This window comes from Pangasianodon hypophthalmus, chromosome 11, assembly GCF_027358585.1.
Source record: "Pangasianodon hypophthalmus isolate fPanHyp1 chromosome 11, fPanHyp1.pri, whole genome shotgun sequence".
Taxonomy (NCBI): domain Eukaryota; kingdom Metazoa; phylum Chordata; class Actinopteri; order Siluriformes; family Pangasiidae; genus Pangasianodon; species Pangasianodon hypophthalmus.
The window spans coordinates 9762362-9777332 of record NC_069720.1 but is presented as its reverse complement, the minus strand read 5'-3'; the positions used below and the strand labels follow the sequence as shown (position 1 = coordinate 9777332).

The window sequence follows — 14971 nt, the reverse complement described above, 5'->3', positions numbered from 1 at the left end:
CTTTGATTTATTATACTGGATTCTAAATAACAGGAGTAGATATACTGAACAGTATGATAAATAGCCATTAAGTTACAAAATTGTGTATAAAATCGAGTGCGATATAAGGGAAAGACCCACTACCATACTGCGAGCTAGATATGACCAAATTGGAAAAGGGGTAGTATATCCATCATAAGCTATTTAAGAAAAAAGATTTTCAGATCCTTCTTACTAGGCTGGAGCGGGGCAGTTTCTTGGGCATGGGTACATCCACTACGGGCATCTCGGCATATCTGGGGTAGGCCTGTGCCATGCAGTCACTAGGACCACTGCCTTTCGGGATGTTGGCCTTGATCTTCACTCTCTCACAGCCCTTCAGTGAGCAGAATGCAAAGGCATCTCTGTTATTGTGAGCCTGGACCTTGAGGAAGAGCAACCTGCACAGAGAGATACCAGAAATTAAACACACACACACCAACACTTCAGCGAACAACTCCAAACATTCTAACAACATGAGTGAAAGAGGATCATATTTATACTCTTAAATAATAAGTATTAATAATAATAACAAATAACATTACATTATTTAAAACAATACATATTAGTATATGATAATAAAAAATAGTATTTGTTTAAATAGTAATAATAATAATAATAAGAAAAATATTATTTATTATAACAAAATAAATAAACAATTGAAACATTAGTACTTATAAAACATGCTGAGAGCTGAGAGTCTCTTACCCAGTATCCTCCTCCCAGTAGTAATAACCCCTTGCCTGGTGTGTGTGGCTGATCTTCTCCCTCTGAGCTGTTTTCACAAACGTCCCCGTCTTCCTCGTCTCCTTGGTGAGCCGGTTGTGAAGGTCAGAGATGATGCTGAACGTTGTGCCTTTCGGGTAACAGAAGCCAATGTTTATCCAGTCGTTCCTATCGAGAGGAGGCAGAGGTTTGGAGAAATGATGATCATTTTAAGTCAGAAGTAGCGTTTCTTGCTGACCTTCCTTATGTACACTAGGTGGAGGAAGAGAGCTAATTTTTATTGTATAGGTTGATCAAAACATTAGACAAGATGGTGATCTTTCACCTAATGACATTTTGAAATATCAATAATCATTTTTCTTCAAGACGAATACAAGCGTTTTTGATCATCTCAAATATTAACACAGCGAAAAATAAATAAAAAACCCTATTGTGGTACTGCATTATAATCAACATTGTTTTCTCTCACAACAGAAGGTTTGCTAAATAAGTATCATTTTTGTGACTACGAACTAACGTTCCGGGAACGTTCCCATTATTTAAAAGGGGAACATTATCTAGCTCATAATACGCAACAAAACACAAATGCTATATTCCCATAAAGAAAACATTTCTGGAAAACAGAATGGGGGAAATGGGAATTAAAAAGATTTGTCTTCAGAATGTTGTAGGAATCAAAAATGAGCATCCCTATTGTCCGCATTATTCTGGGAACCAATAACTGTTAGCTGGGAGGAATCAAACATGACTTGGTTGAGCAGCTACATGCAACGTCAGAGAGAATATGCACATTTCTGAGATGCATCCATTTCATCGTATAAACTGTAAAACATACAGCATTTAAAAATCACTATAATCTAATACTGACTCAGTAAATAACTGTATGCATTATGCATTGCCATCTTTACTGCTCTTAGTTCACATTAATGAAGAATGATGAATAAATGAATGAGTAATATCAGTTTTTTTTAAATGAAATCTTTATGCAGTAAAGGTTCTCCCAGATGTACGGACCTAACTTTATATAAGGTAATGAATGTATAGTGGAATCTAGTGATGTTTTTTTTTTAGTAAATATGTTGTTACTGACCTGTTGAAGTTGATGATCCATACAGTGACTTCAGCCGGTGCGGCAGCATCCCAATGCACTGTGTAGCTCTTAGCCAGCATGACCACAGGCTGGAACTGCTGGTAGTGATGCTTCTTCCCCAGAGCTCCTACCAGCTCCAGTGGCTTGTCCGGATACTCATCCTTCACCATCTTCAGATTTAGATTGGCTGGGTTCCGGGCCTGGATATAAATCTGAGGCACACAGTAATTGAGAGGGATTTAACTATAGATATATGAAACCTAGGTGATGCTTCGACCTAAGACCGATACAAATAAGACACCATCAGGCTGTGCAGCATTTGTATGTAAGAATCACTGACTCTTGAAAGCAAGACAAGAAGCAATTGCTTTTCATAAGAGAAAGCTTAGAGAATGTGTTTTTTATGTAGGAGTTCAGGCATGCTGGTTAGATGAGTTACTGTTTATTACTTTTAAATACTGTTTATCTTCTCTTTAAAGCAAACTCGTTTCTTGGATTATGGTCTTAATATTTGGAAGGTCATATTAAGTTTGGGATTCTTGCTCCGTTGACTTATCAGGGAGGCTATGTTTATCATGATGGAACCAAGCTAGCTTGAGGTGTCCGTCATACTAGCTTAAGCTTACAATAAGTTTGTAACAACTAGGCCTGGAGCTGGCTTGCCTGCTAGGTCGACTTTGGCCACCAGAAGGAGACACGGGCAGTCTGCCAGCTAATTAGTCTCCATCAGTCTCACCTCTCACACTTGGGCCCATTCTCCCGTCTCTCCTGCCTCCCCGCTACAATGTTACATGAACAATTTCCAATGAATATGCATTTGTAACTGTGTTTTTATGTGAAGCGTTGTAACCGTTCCCCCTCTCTTTCAAAGAAGGGGGCCGCTACAAAATATTTTGAGGGAGGGGACCACCAACCACTCTTAATATATGTACCTTAAATAATAACCACACAGATGGGGTTTACAAAATTATTAGTGGAAAGTAGAAAATGGCATGAACAATAAGGGCAAATAAAAAAACAAACAAAAGAAATCAGCAGGCTCAAAAACTTGTATAAATGGACACATTGGGAGCAAAAGGTGTGAATTATGGATGAAAAGTAAACCTGCACATTGTCCACTGTGAGACCCGAATGTCTTTTGATGAATGACTATTGTACTTATCGTTGATTGATAATGATGATGATGATGAAGAAGATACAAAGGTCAACCAATGGTTGTCCAAACGAACCACCATCCACCACGTGCTTCCAGGCAAACGTTTCTGACTTGAGCATATAATCCCAAGGAGTCCACGATAGGGTGTGAAGTAGCAATCTTAGCATAGGAATGCTTCCCATATTCACACAATGAGCATACTAGTAGTAAAACTACCAATATAAAAGAGTCCTTATTGATTGAGCTTGAAACACACACATTTCTCAATCTGGACTCTTCAGCATTGCAGGTAGCATAAGAAGTAGGCCATGCTTCCTCCTAACCAAACAATACTCTCCCTCCACTACTACACCTGTAGTTAAGTTAGAGGAGGAGAGCAGCTTAGAGCCCCTAGAGGGCTGTAGTAGACCTGCAACCTACTATAGACCCATAGTAACAGCAATATGGGCAGTTACAGCATATACTTTGACTTTATGTAGTCATGTTATAGGTTTACTAAAACAGTTTACTACTAATAAATCAGACTAGAGATTATATTTTTTCAAAAGTGTTAGATTTAAAAGTATCAAATAGCTGTAAGAAACTTTGCTCAAGACAGGCAGGGCTTAGTTTATAATCATTTCACTCCCACCTACCTCAAATTATCTGCATTGCATTACATTGCATTACCATACTTGGCCACAAGTCACTTCACTTCACTTCACATTTACCTCACGTGCTATAAATAGAAGTGTATAATGGCCAACAAAGCAAATTTTATCATGGTAGACCAGCTTGGATCACCTGCTACACAGTCCATGGGCCTGCCTAGAGATGGGGCGCTCTCAGCAAGTGGAGATCCCACCTGAACCCATGCAACTGGGGCATGCCAAGCTCAGCGAGGTGGAAAGGGAGAGGAGGCACTGCGAGCATCGCTGCTTTTACTGGGGTGGCACCAACCATCAAATAGGACAATGCCCACTCCGTGCCAGATCCATTGCCAAGCCAGGTCCTACCAGAAGTGTGAGCTCCATGGCCCATAGTACAGCACTCAGGTGTTCATTCGGTTTTGACAGTGTTAATTGATTCTGGAGCTGCTGGAAACTTTATTGATCATGCCACTGTGACCTGCCTCAACATACCGACCCTGCCGCTGGCGCAACCTTGCAAGATTCTTGCCAGCAGTGCTTGAACAACTCAGACCAGCTTGCATCTTCACCAAGCTGGACCTCTGCAGTGCTTGTAACTTGGTATGCATCAGAGAGGGGGACGAGTGGAAAACAGCATTCAGCACCACCACAGGCCACTATGAGAATTTGGTAATGCCATATGAGCTTTCTAGGGCACCTTTGGGGTTCCAGTGCCTCATTAATGATGTCCTCAGAGACATGCTGGGCAGATATGTGGTCACCTATATTGATGATATCCTGATTTTCTACCCTTTCTAGAGACCCATGTGCACCATGTTCAACAGGTCCTGCAACGTCTCCTTTATGTCAAAGGGTAGAAATGTGAATTTCACAGGCACACCATTTCATTTCTGGGTTATGTCATTAGCCCTAACGGGGACGCCATGGACCAGGCCTGGAACGCCTGGCCTGGAACCCCTCAGCAGAGAAAGCCTTCCAGCAACTCAAGACAGAGTTCACCACAACACACAACTGCTGGATGAATCTGAGCTCAAGTTTTTCAGTGGCGTTTTTCTAAGAAATTATCTCTAGCAGAAGAAAACTATGACATCCTATGGTATCTGTGAACTGCTTGTACTGGCGTCACTGGCTGGAGGGAGATGAGCATCCATTCATCATCTTTACTAACCACAAGAACTTAGACTCTAATCTCCTAACTGCTAAACATCTGACAAAAAAATCAGACGTTAATGTTGTAATCTGTTTTAATTGATGTTTTACTAGGTGTTAACCATCATAATTGTTTTAATGTTGTTTAATTTTGCAAGCTGTTTAACTGCTGCTTTTAACATGATGGAATTTAAGACACAATGGTTTGTTCACGCAGTGCCTTATACTGGACCATTTTGTCTTTCAGCTCACATTTTTTGACATTTATTGTATTTTTTAAGCAGTATTTGAGCTTTTATAAGTCCATTTCATGAGTAAATTTTATGTGATAAGAAAAAAAATAATTTTTAAAACGACCTTTAACCACAACATTGATTATCTGTTATTCAGCCACTCTGTTATGTCCATTCTGTTATGGCTGTGTCCACCCTGTTATGCACAAGTTTTCTTGTCTTTAATTTAATGAAGTTAATAGAAGTAATTCATATTTTTGTTGTAAATTATTGTATAAAAAGAGGCCCAAAAAGATAAAAAGATGTACCCATAAAAAAATATACAAAATACTACTAGCATGCATTTTTTTCTAAAATAAAAATGTGAAATCATGTGCTGCTGAGAAACCAAACACACAGTTCATAATTGTCTTTTAAATAAGGAATAAGTAAAAAAAAATTATAGTTGAAAATGGATATATTAACTCTTAGATAATGACTTAAACAAAAGTTTAAATCATAAGTCTTTAAAAATGTTATGCATAATGTCCCTAACAGGCTAGACATCCTGGGTCATACACTTCAACTAAATTGTTTTAATAAACGGTACAGTTTGTATGCTTGAGCTTGACTAAAATTAGTTTTGAAATGTTTAACATGCCCTTTTATAGTAAAACAAAAAAATAATTTTCATTTCACTGGCTTAAAGAACTGCTTAATATAGAATTAATGGTGAATAAAATAGTTCATGCTAACTAGGTAGTAAACATGCCTACTGGTTTTAGTTGCCCCATAAACTGGTTTAGCTCACGTTTGCTAGTTTTTCACTTCTAGAATTTTACAATGTAACATATTTAGTTTTAATTATACAATACAATAGTTTTGCATAATAATAGCTAGCAAGCAAGTAAATTAATTAAATTCCTAGTAAATTAATGTTATCTATTTTTACTTCTTATTTCTCCTTCATTACATCTGTAATACAAAAGACCTTTTTCTTTTTTCTTGTTAGATGGAGAATTAACAACAAAGTTTCATGCCTGGCTTTCTGACAAAAGTAGTTGACAGCCCATGGCATGCTTAATCATGTCAAGAGAGGTCGTATTTTAGATGTGTGTGTGTGTGTGTGTGTTCAAGCATGAATGTGTAAGCCCTAAATAATCCTAGTTGACACCAAACATAACCATGTTTAGTGGTAACCAGAGCATGAGGTTAGGTCTTACCTGAGCATAGCGTCCACTGCAGATGGCGGCCCTCCAGTCCGGCACGTCGATGCAATCAGGGTGGCGCAGGAGCCAGTTGTCCTCTTTGACCAAGAAGGCACCAGGGTACTCGCTTACCGAGCCATCCACATCATGGAAAATGGTGGTCTTATCCCCATCCATGTTCATCTCATTGAACCAGGGACCCGGTTCTCCGAAGAACACTCGAGATGTGATCTGAAAGCACAATCAATCATCAGTGTCAGATGAGTGTTTGTTGATTATCATTGCAAAAAATTTGAGAATTTACAATCAGAACAGAGAAAATGTAAATAGAGCAGATGGAAATCATGGAGAAACAGATAATGTGAATGCAAGAGATGAAGAAAAGTGGATGGTAAGAAAGGATGTTATGGAGAAAAAAGTATTTAGAGTGGATGGGGAGGTGAAGGAGACAACATAGTTGGAGTTAAGAAGAAGTGGATGGAGTGAATGAAACTGATGGGGACTATGTGTAGGAGGTGATGGAAGTAATGGAGAAAAAGCTGATGGTGTGGAAAGAAGCAGTGGGTGAAAGTGATGGAGGAAAAGTAGATGGCATGAAAAGAAGTGGTGGAGAAAGGTAGACGGAAAGGATGAAAGTAACGGATGGTGGAAATGATAATGGAAAAAGATCTTGAAGTATTAAGGAAGAAGTTCATGGCATAGTTGGAAGAGGTGGAGAAAGGTGAATAGAAGTGATAAAGAAATAGTGGATGGAAGAAGTCATGGAGAAAAAGTTAATAGAAGTGATAGAAGTGGATTGCATGGATGAAAGAACTGGGGGTCAAGTGGAATAACTGGATTGAAGTGTTGAATTGGATGGCACTGATGGTGGATGGGAGTGATTGAGAAAAATGGATAAAATAGAGCGAAATGAATAATAAAAGGCGGGTGTGTGGAAGTGATGGAGAAAAGTGGAAAAAAATGTACGAGAAGTGATCAAGAAAGTGGGTAGAAGTTAAAGAAAAGAAGTGAATGGTGTGGATGGAAGTGAGGGAGGAAAAAGTGAAGTGTAATTGGAAGTGATGGAGAAAAATTGAATGATATACAGAGAAGTCATGGACAAAGTTGTTGGTATGGATGGAAATGATTGGGGGGAAAATAGTGCATGGAGCGGGTGGAAGTGATGGAGAAAAAATGGATGGTGTGAGGCTGTATAATAGATTAAAACCCCATTGGTAAAGCTTGTTCTGTGTTATTTGGAGCTAAGCACATTCCAGAATGTATAATTTGGAGTGATAAATTATACATCTCTTCCCTCTACTGTCAGCTCTTTGACAGCTTAAACACATTACTTCCTCATAGTTCAAGGCCAATGGCTTAACTTTTAGCAGTGTGTAATAGTTCTGAGATATGATGAGAAGCTGGACATTCTCAGAAAGAGGTGTGACTCGAATGTTGGATCTCACCGGAACGTCATCAAATGTGATCTCGGAGACGTTGTTGTTGGGACAGCTCTGCCATGAATTGTTGAGGCGAAAGCCGAAAGCGCTCGTATGCCGTCCATCTAGAGCGACGTATTTCCGGAAGGTGCAGTTCTGGACGTTGATGGGGCCATCGTAGATCTGCATGCCACGAATGGGGAAATCCCTGCAGGACACAGAATAGTGATGGCTGAACACATTCGCACTTGATGCTATTGACCTATATAGATTGTTACGCCTAGCTCAAGTAGCTAATAAAATCAGCATTTAACCACCTCAATGTCTGTGTGGAACTTTTAATGACTTTCCAGGACTATCTCTCCTGTAACTACATAGCTTAATTGTGCATTTTTCAAAAATTCTGCCAAACTGTTTCTTTAAAACACACAGTTCACATGATTTGTTGCTAATTTCAGAAGAGAGACCATCCTGATCCTTTCAGCATCCAAAGAGAATTCCTTTAAGTTCCATTCCATTTGTAGCTGAAACTGCAATCCCATCTTTGGTCCTGATGATCTACACTGATGGAAAATGTCAATACCTGCAGGGGAGAAAAGAATTCTGGGAACTATAAGTGCTTACACTCCTCTCGGGAGAGTCCTGCCACTGTGGTCCAAACCACTCGGTCCCCAGATGCGGCCATCGGGGACAGGCATGCCTCGGTTCTCGCTCTCTCCCACAAACAGCGAGTTCTTCACCTCTTGCCTGGAGCCGTCATCATCTGGGAAGGTACCTCCACTACACACACACACACACACATACACGCACAAACACGCACGCAAATAGGCAGTGTGAGAGAAACGCCCGGATAAATGCAGCCCCCGCTGTGCATGCTCATCAGGTCCCCGAGCAGCTAGCTTCACACCACTGAATTACTTTCACAACCGCTCAAAGCCCCTGATTTCCCCAATGCATCTCACGAAGCCTCCCATATATGGCATTTTCCAATTACAGCCCCAGCACAGTGGCCTGGGCTGCATTCGGCAAACATAAAGGCATCCATTTTATTATGATTGCAAAATGTGTGTGAGGAGCAAAAAAATGAACGATTAGCAGCCCTACCTGGCTAGAGTGAGGCCGATCCCATTATCGGCAAACCTGCAGACAATAAAGACACAGTCAATGGCGGCCAGACAGCACGAATTTTTTATAATAAGGCTAAACACAATTAATTCAAATTATAGCATGCAGCTAATATTCACTGAGTGATGTAACTGACTGATAACAATGGAATTCATAATGACAATCAATGGCGTCGTTACTGTTTTTTTTTTTTTTTTTTTTTTGCTTAATTTTTTTTTATTTAACTGTTTTCTTCTATATTCGTTTGTTTAATTTGATTTCTGCCTTGTAAAGCACTTTGAACTTTTGTGCTGCATGAATGAGGAAATTATAAATAAAGATTATGATCATAATTACGCTCTCACTCTCTCCAAGGTTAATTAAGGTGAAAGCTGTGGGTTTGAACAGTACAATATTTGTAGCAATACATTTGACATGGATGCATATAGGTTTCGATTTTGATGCTGCATGCTGATTAACAGACCTATAGACAGACAGATACATCGATTGATTTTACCGATTGTCTTCTGGTGCATTATGAGCATTAATGAAGAATGGGGGGAAAAAAATCCCTGGTGGTTCACTGTTTTCTTCTCCAAGTGTACTTACTGGCAGTTATCGAGCCAGATGTCTCCTCCCCTGAGCCACGCCCCATGGTCCTGGTTCTTATAAGCCACGAAGTGGTGGATGAGAGCAGGCACTCTGGGTTTAAAGGGGTCGGCATCCTGATGAGGGCTATACCTGTCCAACATTACAGACAAACATCATCAAACGAAAGCTGGAGGAGGAAGTGTGACTAATCACTTGTCAATATACAGTAACAGCTGATGTTGGCATAGAATAAAAGGAAAGTGTCCTGGCTGTTGTACACTTGACAGTTCTTTGTTTTTTATTTTTTTAATGATATTGAAAGGAGACAGGGTGGTACAGTGGATAGCACTGCCACCTTACAGTTCCATGGTCCCCAGTTCAATCCTGAGCTTGGGTTATTTTGTGTGTTTTTGCATGTTCTCCTCCTGTCTATGTGGGCTTCCTACCACCTCCCAAAACACACCGGTATTGACTGGTTACTCTAAATTGCCTCTAGTTGTGATTGAGAGTGCGAATGTGTGTATGCATGGTGTCCTGCTATAGCCTGGTGTCCCATTCAGGGTGACTTCCTGCCACACACCTAGTGGTCCTGGAATAGGCTCTGGATTAACCGTGACCAGATGAAATGGCTACTGAAGATGAATGAATGAATATTGAGGCATATGTCCAATTATTCACTACCTCAGGCAATGGATATCTGAACTTTACAAGGTGTGTAGATGACCCAAGTCTCAGGTATGCAACACACAAGCTGTAGCTGTACTGTGTGTGATTTTGAATGTTGCTAAACTGATCAAATTATCACACCTCCACCTCAAAAGACATCAGTTTACAGCTCCATTGCAAAACTAAAGAAGCAATTTTCACACAAACCACATCCTGCTGTTTGGTCTAAAAGGACCAGTGTGCAAATGTCATTTTTGGTTGAACTATGCTATGGCTTTAGCAACATTTTCTAACACTATGTCTCAAAGCTGTGTGTGTGTGAGACTCACCTGGCCCCTATGAGTGACAGGTAGGGTCTCTTGTCCTTGGCATTAGCTTCAGTGGTTTTTACACCATTGTCAAGGATCATCCCTGCCTGCAGAAAAATGCACAAAATCAAAGAGTGCAGAGAGTTACAAAAAGGGCCTCATCGAAGGAGTTTTTTTAAGAGGTTGTCCATGTTCTCTGGGCAATTACTAATCCTCAAGGCCGGCTGATTATCCAGAATGACTCTAAACCTAGCCTTGCCTTCAGATTTAATGAGTAAAAAAAAAGGAGAACAACATTTTCTGATTTAAAAAAGAAAAAATTCCACTGAACAGCTCTTCATTGTGAAGCCGTGTTGCCTAGGGCGACTACATCATAGGCAAAAGTGGCTTTTACTCACGCCAACTCGTTTGAATTCGATGAACTGGAATTCAATTATATTTTACATTTATTCATTTGGCAGACATTTTCATCCAAAATGCCTTAGAAGCAGTGTCCAATCCAATCGTAGAGCTGAGTGGTTGAGGGTTGGTGGTTCTCTCCTGGGATCTGAATTGGTTACAGAACCTTAATCACTGAGCTACCACCGCCCCCAATTAGGAACACATCTAACGAGTAATCAAGTGAATATCAGGTGGGGGGAAAAAAAGAGAAATTAAAACCTTAATTAATTTGTCTTGTTTTTTGTTTGTCCAAATGCTTTTACATTTACAGTATTTACATATGCTTTAATTTGGTCTTAATTTGGTTTTAATATGGTCCAAAATGAATGAATATTATATATATATATATATATATATATATATATATATATATATATATATATATATATATATATATATATATAAAATTGTAAAAAAAACTTTTTATATATAAAAAGTTGTACTATACAGTTGAGAATTATGGTTTATTTAATTTAAATTTTAAATTTTATTTAAATATTCATGTACATCAATGAAATATTAGAGGAAATCCATGTGTTCCTGAAAGATATATTCCCATGTTCTAACAAACACCCTTCTCCACAAGTGTGGGTGGTGTTTTTTTTTTTTTTTTTTTTTTTTTTTTTACATAAAGGCTTATTTTTCAGTGAAGTATCACCATAGTTTTGCCTTCAAAATGTCTGCCAGATAAGCACATGGTTTCATATTTTCAAGACTATGCACAACAGTATTGATTATCATTACTTAAACAGACAACCTTCTAGACTTAGAAAAAAGTAAGACTATTAATTTTTGATGAGGATATACTAAAATATATGCCCTGAAATAACTGGGCCTTGCTAACATGTTTTACCAGTTTCAAGAGAGAATTATATTAATCCTGTCCACCCCTATACTTGAATCAATTATCCAATATATAAAAGGTTTATTTAAAGCAGCTAAAGATTCAATATGATGATATTCAGAGCTGTTACGATACAGTGGGACTCAGTACCATGCCAGCAGTATAAGAAAGCTCTCTAGGGGTTGTCAGTTAGCAGGATTTGGCTGAAAGAGCTAAGCTAACAAAGACTGTAGAAATCGTTGGGATATTCTTGTGTCCTGCAGTTAATATCTTATTTCTTAGTGATTTATGTGATGTTGGGCTACCTAATGCTAATCATTTCGACAATACACCAGTTAATCCCATGTTGCTGGCTAATCCATGGGACTTTATTGACTTAAAGGTATATATACTTTCCCAAAGACAGGAGCAAGACAGGATTACAGCAAAGAATCTTTGCTAAAACATCAACAAATCAAATAATGACCTTAGTATTATAAGGTTCTATCTCAGTTAAGATTGAATGCCAGACAGACCCTTACAATGCTAAGGTCATGAAATGACATTTGTGTTTATTACAGTGATTCTATTTCCAGCAGTGGCGTAACCAGCAATTAATTTCAGCACGGAAATGAAGAAATGTACCACATGATCTAAAGTAAAGTTGGTCCGTACTGAAAAGTGCAATGATCTATAATCAACCAATCTTGATCTATTAATAACATTGCCCTAAAATACCTTTATGACAGCTCCACAGAAAATGATTTAAGGTGCTAGTAAAAAGGGAAACGTTTTATCGTATAAAATTTGTGCCACTTTTTCTTCTTTTTCTCTGTCTGCAGTAAACCTGTAGCACTTCATCCCCATCACCTCGATATTTCTGAGCTCGGAGTGTAGCGAGATGGCTTTCAAATAGAAACTGGAGAAAAAAAAAGCAGGTTTCTAATTGGATAATCCTGCTTTATCACCAGATGGTAGTGAATGTGATTACACAAACTAAGACAAAATCTTTTTACTCATTTGACCTTTGGTGTGGTTACAAACGATCGCAAATATGATATTGTTTTGTGCAGTAATTGTGCTCTAATGTTCATAAAGAGGGTTTATATAATCAGCTGTGCTGTGTTTCTTATCCACAAGGAACCACTTGGAACTGGAAAATAAAATCCTTCCCTGTATCTAAGCCTCTGATATCTAGTGGTGGGACTTAAAGTATCAAAAAAGCAGTTTTTTTTTTGTCTGTCTCATGGCTTTTACTTGCAATCACCTTTTAATAATAATTTGTAAATTGACCTACACTGTTCCCACATTGTGGGCTCCCATGAAAGAAGTTGCTCTTCCCCTGCCTCCTAAATCCTAGTTTAAACCATGCCCAGATCCAGATTCAGTTTCATTTTGCCTCCAACCTTTGCCTACATGCTGTGTTGAATGAGTTCTGCATATCATGCATACTGAAACCAGCGAAATAGAATTGGGTGTGTTTTTCCTCCCCAGAAGCTTCAGGTGTATAGATGAGATGAAGGAAAGGTGGAGAATTTGCAAGTTTTCCCCTTCACACACTGATCGTAAATCTTTTCCAATGGCATCCTCATGAGAATGATGGTGTGTAGAGAGTGGTCCATAATGCCCAACCTATTTCTCTCTTTCACACACACACACACACACACACACACACACACACGCATGCATACACACACTCACCCTATAGTTAGAGTGGGCTCGGTTGTTGATGAATTGTCCCAGTGGAGTGTGTTCTGTTTTGCCTGGTGAATACATGCCCTCTGATGGACCGGTGGGGACGTGGTGGAAAATAAACCAGAAGCCTGTCTCCTGTGGAAAAACACACACACACAGTATGTGTTCAGCATGAGGGCCATATGAGTCTGCATTAATGGCTTCACATAACGATACCAAAGGCAATGAGAAAGATCACACAGCAGTGGGCAATAACAAACACACACAAACACTTTCTCTGATTTTCTGTCTCATTTTCACTTTCTGTTCCGTTACCGTTACTTTTTGTTGCTCTTACACGCAAGGCACCGAACCCCCAACTGCTCCCCGGGCGCCCCAGCAAAAAAAGGCTGCCCACTGCTCCGGGTGTGTGTTCTCGGTGTGTGTGTTCACTACTGTGTGTGTGTGCACTTGGATGGGTTAAATGCAGAGCACAAATTCTGAGTATGGTCACTTCACTTATAACCAACTAATTTTTCGGTACTGTGCCAGATGTAACTGTGTAGCTGTTCAAGCACACACTGATTCTGGTGGTCATTAATCACACTTATAAGCGGTGTGTAACATCACTCACCTCAGAACCTGCAGCTGCACAGTCGATCAGGTTGTTATTGGGGTTAGCAATCCAAAATGTGGAGGTGGCACTGAAAGACAGAGACAGAGGTAGTTGTTGGGGACCCCGGGCGAGATTTTGAAAATAAGCCTCAATATTACAATTCTATTTCATGCCAACGGCGTTGTTAGGATGCCATTCTGGGGTGATCATTTACTGTGTAAATATATATATATATAAATAGGTTGGATGGGCAACTAAAATCAGTATGAAAAGAATTGTTTTCTGTTTGCCTTTACACTGAACAAATTTATTATCCTGGCAAAAAAATCTAGTTGGCAATGCTTTTCCCATAGTATCTATTAATTTCTATCTGACTTTGCCCAAGCAGGTGTGCGATATTTTTGCCTCGATCAAGTGCACATTTCCAAATTGTGTACTGACGCTTGGTGAAGGTCCTCTTTATTTCCGCCGACAAAACTGTGACACGCAGAAGCTTATTACCAGAGTACTCTAACCGTGGTCGAGACTGGTACCAGCCTGGAAGAGACCTTGAGAGGAACCAGGCTCAGAAGGGAACCCATCCTCATCTGGGTGACACTGGAGAGTGCGATTATACATAATTCCCTTCTATAACTGTGTACTACATGGTCAAAAAGTGCAATTGTGTAACCACGAAAAATTCCTTACAGTTTACATATGAAGTCTGTTTTGTTGAAGTTATCAGCTGTTCACTGATGGAGCCTTGAGTGCAAAACTGTTTGTGAGAATAGCTTTAGGACTGCAATCAAAGCAACTGTAGTCCTACGCCATTGAGCAAAACTGTTCATAGTAACTGAAGTGCAAAGCCACTGTTCATATCAAGTGCAAAGCCACCTTCATGGTTTATAAGTGACACCATCCATTAAAACTTGTGTGTTTATGTAAAAATGAAAAAAAAAAAAAAAAAGCATACAAGCCTAACCATGTAATTGACTTTTGTTTCATGACCTGATTGTAAGTAAAGCAGGGTTAGTTTTGGGCTTTGTGCTCTGTTACCGCTGGTTACAGGGTTAATGAGCCTCAGAACCCGCTGAATAACTGCGCTCTTCTCAGGATTCAGCTCTTGCGTCTGTAGCATTTTAAAATGCAGAGATTATTTGAAA

The 14971-nt window shown here is 39.4% G+C and overlaps 1 protein-coding gene across 1 annotated transcript in view; it reads right to left on the bottom strand.

Moving 5' to 3' along the window:
* The window catches only part of cemip (cell migration inducing hyaluronidase 1), a 128476-nt gene that overhangs the window by 5336 nt on the left and 108169 nt on the right, over positions 1-14971 (bottom strand). The window contains exons 15-25 of the mRNA XM_026930312.3: positions 13848-13917; positions 13241-13369; positions 10297-10382; positions 9320-9451; positions 8711-8746; positions 8231-8386; positions 7634-7814; positions 6204-6419; positions 1835-2046; positions 727-912; positions 215-419 (exon numbers count right to left, since the gene is read on the bottom strand). Of these exons, the coding sequence (XP_026786113.3) occupies positions 215-419; positions 727-912; positions 1835-2046; positions 6204-6419; positions 7634-7814; positions 8231-8386; positions 8711-8746; positions 9320-9451; positions 10297-10382; positions 13241-13369; positions 13848-13917 (1609 nt within the window). The remainder of the gene's footprint in view (positions 1-214; positions 420-726; positions 913-1834; positions 2047-6203; positions 6420-7633; positions 7815-8230; positions 8387-8710; positions 8747-9319; positions 9452-10296; positions 10383-13240; positions 13370-13847; positions 13918-14971) is intronic.